Here is an 8,215-nt window from a genome sequence, read left to right as displayed (position 1 = left end):
TCGGACCTAGGGCTCCTAAAATGCCATGGGACGAGGGCTCACCTCTGCTTAAAACCCTTCTAGGTGCCTTCACACCCCTGTGCGCTTAGCGGGTGACTTCCGGTCACCTCCTGTCTCACCCTCTTCAGAGGATGCGCTCCAGCCACACTAAGACGCGTGGTGCCCCCAAACACACAGCTCTGCCTTGGCACAAGCTGCTCCTTCCTCTGCCCTGCCAACGAGGGGCACCCACAGTCTCGCGATGCTGGGTTCCTGCAGAGACGGCCAGGAGGGTGTGGGGGGATGGGGCTTTCCCACTTCTCGCTCCCATCGGTTCTGCGCAGGCGTCAGAGGTAGGGTGGGATCCCCCACTGGGAGCAGACAGGGCCCGCTGGGAGTGAGAGAGCGCGGCTCCCATTCCCTGGGGGCCCCACTACCCATTTTTACTTTATATTTTGGATATTCTCAAACATCACAGAAGTCGAGACAATGGTATAATGCGTCTCCAAATCCCCACCGCCCAGCTTCCACAATTACCCCTCAGGACCAATCTTGTTTCCTCTAACCCTCTCCCACCATCCACTTTAAGAAGGGTGGCCTGGGGGGTGGCAGAAGCACCCCCACCCCCAACTGGAGGAGCGCGGTGCCTGGTCTGCACCCTGGAGACCCGGATGGCGAGCGCGCAGTAGGGGCACAGGGGCTGGGCTCCCGCCGGGCAGGGGCCAAGGAGGCGGGGCCGGGGGCGGGGCTGGAGCGCGCCGGGTGGGGGGCGCTTTCTCGGTGACTCGGGGCGCGCGCTGGGCACAGAGCGCAGTCTCGGCTGTGCAGCTCCGAGTGCGCCCGCCACCTTCCCGCCGCCGTCCCCGCCGCCACCGCCGCCAGCATGCCTAACTTCGCCGGCACCTGGAAGATGCGCAGCAGCGAGAACTTCGACGAGCTCCTGAAGGCCCTGGGTAAGCCCCGGGCCGTAGCGGGTGGGCCATGGGGACGGGGGAGACAGATCGCGGCGCATTCCGAGGCGCACCCCACCTAGGAGCGGCGAGCCGAGCCCGCGCGCGACCCGCGAGTCCGGCGCACGTTGGCCGGACGCTGGGCGCTTTCCCCGACGGCTCCGCCTTTATCTCGGGCTGGGTCATCGCGAGGAGAGATTGCTGGGGTCCGGGGAGGGTCAGGGACTTTACATTTGAGGACTCAGTGTGAGACCGGCCCCTGCCACGAATTCACTGGGTTTCTCGGAGAAAGCCACGCACCCTTTCTGAGTTTCTTATCTGGAAAATCGGGGCGAGGGCAGGGGGAGGAGCGGCTCGGTTTGGAGGCCCCTACCTGCGGTCAGAAGGCGTGGGAGGTGCCCCCAGCCCTGGGACCAGAGCAGGGCGCGCGCGTGCTTCCCGGCAGGTGTGAACGCCATGCTGCGGAAGGTGGCCGTGGCGGCTGCGTCCAAGCCGCACGTGGAGATCCGCCAGGACGGGGACCAGTTCTACATCAAGACATCCACCACTGTGCGCACCACCGAGATCAACTTCAAGGTCGGAGAAGGCTTTGAGGAGGAGACCGTGGACGGACGCAAGTGCAGGGTGAGCCCCAAGCCGGGCAGCGCGCGCCCCGCCCCGAACCGCGCAGCCACGCGCACCCGTTTCCCCCCCGTGCAGCCTGTGGCGCGCTTTCCTGGCAGGGTGTGTGCACCGGCGGTTTGCAGAGATTTGTGCAACTGGGTGCCCTGGGCTCGGGAGAAAGTCCTGCCTCTTACCCCCCAACCCCCTCCCTAAGCCGCCTCCCCAGGTGCTAACTGCCGCGCCGCGTTCCTGGCGGGGCTTCTGCAGCGCTTTGCGGTGACCCGGGCGCGGGCGGCGCGGGCGCAGGAGGTGGCAGAGCCGCCACGTTTCCTGTCGCAGGTAGATCGGCAGCTCTGGTGTCCCGCCCCTGGTCCCTGGGCTCCTGAGGACGCTGTGGGTGCAGTTTCAGCAGTCTAGAGGGCCCCCGCACCTCTCCCGCCCTCCCGCTCGCCTTCAGCCGGGTTCCTTATGGGCAAGGCGGGATCTTTTCAAAAAGCAAGGCAGATTCCGGCCGCGAAATGAACGAGGTGCTCTCTCTGAGTCCTCAAGGGCAAGAGTTTTGTATTTCTCCGTATCTCAGCCCAGGGTGAAGGCGGGGACTGAAGCAGGGAGCTGTGCCCTCCTTTTTCAGATGGGCACGTTAGCATTTGGTTGCTCTCTCTGGATTGGAATTGCAGGGCTGGTTACTGGTGTGTTTTGAGGACAGATGGAAGAACAATCGCTGCTGCTACCGCCTATTTAAAAAGTGACAAAATGTCTCTTTCGCTTCCGCCCATGTTTAAAAAATCAAAAGCTAGCAACATTCCAGAGTGAGAAACTGTTTTCACCTTTCCCCGGTGGGGGCTGTGTGATGCACAGAGTGCGATCTCTGAGCAGGGGGCTTGGGACGAGACACAGTGACGCAGCCCCCGGGAACCCGCGGGCCCTCACAGCAGGATTTGGGCCCCTGAAAGTGATGGCTGTGCTTGGAGCTGGCAGGATGGAGCCCCTATGACAACACTGACTGTTAACACACAGGAGCAGACAGCAGCAGCGTTAGAAGGCAGGGCTGGGAGGCCCAGGGGGAAGCCTGGCAACGGGCAGGGCTCAGTCTGGGGACATCCCATGGTGGCTGCTGCGGGGCGGCAATTCTGATCAAACACCCAAGGCTCGCAGGACGGCTCAGAGAGTGGGGCTCCGTCCCCGCCCTGCTTGATGACCCACCCGCGAGTTAAGTGAGGAGGCACGTCCTCCTGGGTCCCCAGCGCCCCCACCCCCTGCAGCTCTGCGTCCTGTGGACACTGGGAATGCCTCCTTTGCCTCCCACCTCCAACAGCATGAAGGCCCTTCAGATTGGATGGTTTGGTTTTTAGAAACTTTCTAGCGGGGTGTAACCTGGAAAGTGGCGGTTTTTACTCTCAGAACCGGACCCCCAGGTTTATCAGAGTGGGCCGATCAGTGCAAACAGAAGGGAAGGCGTTATCCCCAAACCCACGCACGGAGCAGAGCTCCTGACCTGACGAGGATGTGGTTACTTTTAGCCGCAGTGAAATCTCGTGGCTCTGATGTGAAGCTTCTTGCCACGAAAACCCAGTTGCTTGAGGGGTGGTCCACTGTGCCGTGCACGAATCTGCACGCTCTCAGCTTTATTCCTGCAGATGCACGGTGCTTCGCTGAGTGTGTGTGCGGGCGTGTAACACCAGGTGTATCGATGCCCATGTAATCCGTGACCAGCCCTCTGAATGTGGACGCCATAGGGCGCAGCGGAGAGGCTCTGGGCGCGCTGACAGGGCACATACATTGTTTCCTCGGGGCTGTTGTGTCTGTGCCCGCTGCCAAGGTCGTAACCCATGGTTTTCCCGCCGACAGAGTTTACCCACTTGGGAGAACGAGAACAAGATCCACTGCACACAAACTCTCCTCGAGGGGGACGGCCCCAAAACCTACTGGACCCGGGAGCTGGCCAACGACGAGCTCATCCTGGTGAGGGCCCTGGACCCCGTTCCCTAGATGACGCTCGCAGTGGGCCACACAAATGTCGTCCTCCCTCGCCCATTTGGAGAGGGACACTGCCCTGGGTTAAAATGTGAGCAGAAAACCCGCGATGACAGCTTAGGTCAGAGGACATCGCTGCTCGTTGGTGGGCAGGAGACAGCAGTGGCTCCAAGGGCAGAGGAGGGGTGAGAGGCAGGCTGCACAGCTGCCACCATCCAGACCGACCCATTGTCCCTGCACTAACTTGCTGACTTGTTCTCAGCCAGCCTCCCCTCCCGGCTTGGGATGCTTGCGCTCCGTGAGGTCCCAGGGTTCATTTTGCTCCCTCCCTTCCCATTTTGCTGCCTGGGAAAGATTTCAGCAATTCTAGCACATCAGCACTGGGAGCCCTAGAGAGCATTTCTACCTCTGCACTTAGGAATTCCATTGGCCTTTGGAAGCCGGGCCAGTTGTGCTAATTTGGGAAGTGTCTGAGTGTGACGCAACATGGAGGTGTGGCCTTCAGAACGGGGACGGTGGGCTCTCCCTTAAAAATATTCAGATTAAAACATTCTGAACAGCCCTGGCCACACAACATTTACCTGGAGAGGCCAAGTTGGAACCCCCTGTAGTTTACCAGACACCTCTTCTCCCTTTACTGTAGGTGTGGGAGCAAAGGAAGACGGGGAGGGCAGGACACCCCATGTCACCCTTCCTCTGTGTTCAGAGCCGACCATGCTTTCCCTGCAGCCCCCTTCTCCCCCGCCTAGAAGAGGGAAAAGCTGTCCTGGGTAACCAGGAAACGAAACCCTTTGTGTCATCAGGCGTGTTGTATCATCTCCCCTCGTGGACTGCCTGCCTGCCCCATCCCTGCAATGTCACCTTGAAATGCTGGGATGGGAGACGGTGGGTGCACCAGGCACGACTCGCGTGTGACCTGGCATGGCCTTCCCTTCCCCAGCTATAAGATGAGGGGCTGGGCTGAAGTCTGCTCCCTGAGGTCCCTCTCAGCCCGGAAACAACACGCGGATGCTGCAGGAAGACCCTAGGCTGAGCTGCCTGTGCCTGTAGCCGAGTGTCTTCACGTGCTTCTCCTCTCGGACAGAAAGGACCGGCTTTGCTGGTGACCTGCAGAGTGTTGTTTCCAAGGCGGGAACGCCTGACGGGGTTGGGGAGCAAGTTGAGGCTGCGACATGGACATTTAGGGGCAAAATGCATATATGGTTCGCTGGTACCACAGCGAGCAAAGAGAGAGGAGGTTTTAGAGTTCTTGATTATGGCTGAGTTTGCTCTGTGAGAACGTGGGACTTTATCAAGCTCTGCAGTGTGGGGCAGCCACAGCCCGGCCCAGCTCCGCCACGACGACCATTTCCAGGGGAGGGCCACTCCCCTGGCGCGGCCGAGCACACGGGCCGCAAAGGGAGCTCTGGCTCTGGGCATCTGGCGTCTGACGCGGGCTTGTGTTTCAAGGGTTATCGTCAGGAATCCACACATAGGGAGATGCCGGCTCCACGTGACAAGAGGCAAATTAATTCTAGTGACGGTAAAATAAGCTGTCCCAGTGCCAACAGTATATTGCCCTCAGGCTGTAAGTTGCCTTCTTTTGAAAAACTGAGTATCTGCCCTCCAACCACTCTGGAACATTCTACAGTTTCTTTCCGGAGCCTCCCAGCATAGTTTGCTGGCTGAGAAGGACATTCTAAATGTGGTTGGAAACATGGCAGTTTCTCCTTGTGTCCTGAAGTCATTTGTTGGCCTGGGTGAGATGTCACTACAGGGCAGGTAAGAGGCCAGTCTCCAACGATGGCATTCCAGTTGACACTCCCCGGCTGTAGAGCTCGGAGAGTTTGGGAAAACTGACATGGTTCTGAGCGGTCCGGACGTCTGAGGGGTGAATGTCGGTGGAAACGCCCGCCCCCCGGTACACAGACCGCATGCTTTCCTCACTCATGCAGAGAAAATAGACAGGAGAACAAAGCAGGTACAACTGTGCCTCCTTAGAAGGGCAGCAGGGGTGAGCACGAATGACTTCGTGTTCCCTGGGACGGCGTCCTAGCTCACATTCTCTGACAGCATCCCATGAGCCCCTGAGGGACGCAGCAAGGATCAGAAGAGCCAGATACCTCCAAGCTCAGCCCAGGGCCCTTACCCTCTGAGAATCTGAAAGACAGGGACCCTCTGCGGGGAAGTGTCCGCCTGCACACGAACACCCACGGCAGGCCCACAGACAGGACTGCTTGCTTTTTGGGTTTGCTTTTTAACATGCATCTTGCTTTCCCTGAGAGCACGGGGAGCAGGGCTGTGGAGAACTGCTGGTCTGGGGAGAGTGGAGACAGCTTATTTACGGGCAATACCCTTTCACGGGCCAGAAGAAATCCGTCTTCCTCCATCTGTGGAATGGTTCATGTCCTCCCCACAGCAAATAAACAAAGAGCCGCAGATTTCAGCTGCAAAGAGCCTTTGGGATCATCCTGTTCAATTCTACCCTGCCCTTCCCTGCCCCCCCACCCAGCCACAAACTGTCAGGAGGGGAGCCGAGCCCCTGCTCACCCATTGCGGCTTTGTAGCTGAGACTGGTTTTCTAGCTTATGGGTAGCCTGAGTGTTACTTCTCCAGCATCTCAGACGGTCTCCAGGCTGGACAGCTGCTCCCTGAAAAGCCTCTGCACCCCTCTGAAACGATTCCATCTGGCTGGTCAGTGCTGGAACCCAGGGCTCCAGCTGCCCCACCCCTTGCTCTCTTGAAGTCATTTGAAAAGAAACAAAAACCGCTTCACAAATGGCCAATACGACATTCTCCCTTTCAGTTTAATTTCAAAAGCAAAGCCAGGAAACTTGCATTTCTTATGTCAGCATTCACAGATTCCAGAAGGAAAACTGCGTATAACATAATTCTATACCCTGGTTGCCAATATGGAGCTTAAGGGAGGAAAAAAGAAAGGAAACCCTTAGCACTTAGCATGAGCACATGGCACAGGAAATTGAATGTCTGTTTCAAAGCGTTTTTAATAGGCCAGTAAGTGGCCTTATTAGCGATATGCTTTAAACATTTGTACAGGCATCTGCCCTGATTGGGTTTCCTTCTTTTCTGCAGACATTCGGCGCCGATGACGTGGTCTGCACTAGAATTTATGTTCGGGAGTGAAGGCAGCCGGCCTGCTCCTGCTCCGGGGGTGTGATGCATGTCCCCCCAGGAACGTCACAGGTCCAGGCTGCCAGTGGACGACCCGCCCCCGTGCCGACATTAGGTGATCCCGCTTCTTTCCCCACGCCCCGCCCGTGCTGTAGTGCCTCCCCCGCCCCAGGCCGGCGCTGCAGGCCTTGGCACCTGCTCGCTTTCACTCGTCATTAAACTGGCTGGACGTCTCAGGCGTCTCCCTTCTTTGCCCTGCCTCTTGCTTCCACTCCAGTCTCTGTGTGCCTGCCGTCCTGTCCCGCGCACTGTGCCGGCCTGGGCCATGCGTCCAGCCTCTGCTTACTGCCAGGTGCCATGCTTGGCGCCCCAGCGGAGCTGGCCAGCGGGGCTCTCTCCATCTGGGTCCAGGCTGCAGCTCCAGGTGTGTCTGAACCTCAGTGTGTTGCTTTTCAATGAAATTAGTTGGCATATTGGTTCCCAGTAGGAAAGGGAGGGCACGTTCACAGGCGTAACTGGGGAGTGCTCAGAATGAAGGGACCATTCCATGGACTGGATGGAGGACGAGAGGCAACAAAGGGTGGGAGGCACTCGGACTAGCCGCCGCAGAGCCGTCAGCCCCCAGGCCTGAAGACAGGGTCACCAGCCCACAGGCGCTGCAGCCTGGGAGAGGGACCTCCCCGTGGGAGCTGTGGCAGCACAGACACACAGCCACCACCGAAACACGGCCCCGTGGACGTGTATGTGGGTGGGTGGATGGGGGGCTGTCCGGCTTGGCTTCGAACTAGGGGTGAAGGACCCTGACCTGCCACCTTTCAGTCTCTAATCTACCTATTCTGCCCATCGGCCAAACCCCGGGGGAATCTAGACGGCAAGAGAGTGGGGGCGGGGGGAAGGGTGCTGCCCACAAGAGCCACCTTCCCAGGACACAGCCAGGCAGCGAACGCGTCTAAACATGCAAGCGGACACCCTGCAGTTGCCAACTTTTACTCTTGAAAAACAGATTTCACATGAAAAATCTGGGTTTCTTTAACAGAAAACTTGGGGAATCTGGCAACCCTGGGCCTATATTCCCTCAGAGCAACAACTGGCCTGGTAGGGTCCCCCGTTTAAACACAACTACCCTCAGCTTCCCCACGGCCCCCACCACTGCCCCTGCCCCATTCAGGTTGCCTACCTGCTTGGGCATCTGCCCTGGTCATCCCATGCCCATGTGTTCTTGGCAAAGCCGGAGTCGGCTGACCAGCAGTGTTGGGGCCAGGAGGTGACCCTCAGTGCCTCACTGATGGGGCAGACACCTCAGGCCCAGGCACCAGCACCTGAAAGGAGGGAGGACACGTTTACCTGACTTCTCACACCTCCGCAGCCCAGAGCCCCACTTGAATCATGGGGGACTTCGGAGATATCTCCCCTCATCCACCAGGTGGGCAGCCTGAGGTACAGTGTATATACGGAAGGCGGAATACATCTTTGATTCTTGCCCTGTATTTACGAGTTTTTAAAGTAATGAACTGGTTCTCCTGGCACCCTTCACAAAGGAACAATGCATTTTTGTGGGCTTTTGTTTATTTTCAGTGTTTTTCTTTTTTGAACGTCAC

General features: G+C 58.5%; 1 protein-coding gene across 1 annotated transcript; it reads left to right on the top strand.

The window, feature by feature from the left end:
* The first annotated feature begins 757 nt into the window (after positions 1–757).
* On the top strand, positions 758–6,876 carry CRABP1 (cellular retinoic acid binding protein 1). Its single transcript, XM_033099986.1, has 4 exons — positions 758–932; positions 1,375–1,553; positions 3,381–3,494; positions 6,579–6,876. The coding sequence occupies exons 1-4, from the start codon at positions 863–865 to the stop codon at positions 6,627–6,629; spliced, it is 414 nt and encodes a 137-aa protein (XP_032955877.1). The 5' UTR covers positions 758–862; the 3' UTR covers positions 6,630–6,876.
* The last annotated feature ends 1,339 nt before the right edge of the window (positions 6,877–8,215 follow it).

The sequence above is a fragment of the Rhinolophus ferrumequinum genome, chromosome 28 (genome assembly GCF_004115265.2).
Source record: "Rhinolophus ferrumequinum isolate MPI-CBG mRhiFer1 chromosome 28, mRhiFer1_v1.p, whole genome shotgun sequence".
NCBI classification, from domain to species: Eukaryota; Metazoa; Chordata; class Mammalia; order Chiroptera; family Rhinolophidae; genus Rhinolophus; species Rhinolophus ferrumequinum.
The sequence above is the reverse complement of the archived record's forward strand: the minus strand, read 5'-3'. Positions and strand labels throughout refer to the sequence as shown.

What these genes read in the sequence shown, in the direction of transcription:
- CRABP1 (XM_033099986.1), top strand. Translation starts at nt 863, where the DNA reads ATGCCTAACTTCGCCGGCACCTGGAAGATGCGCAGCAGCGAGAACTTC. An exon ending in CGAGCTCCTGAAGGCCCTGG is followed by an intron (nt 933 to 1,374) that starts GTAAGCCCCGGG and finishes GCTTCCCGGCAG; the next exon opens with GTGTGAACGCCATGCTGCGG. An exon ending in CCAACGACGAGCTCATCCTG is followed by an intron (nt 3,495 to 6,578) that starts GTGAGGGCCCTG and finishes TCTTTTCTGCAG; the next exon opens with ACATTCGGCGCCGATGACGT.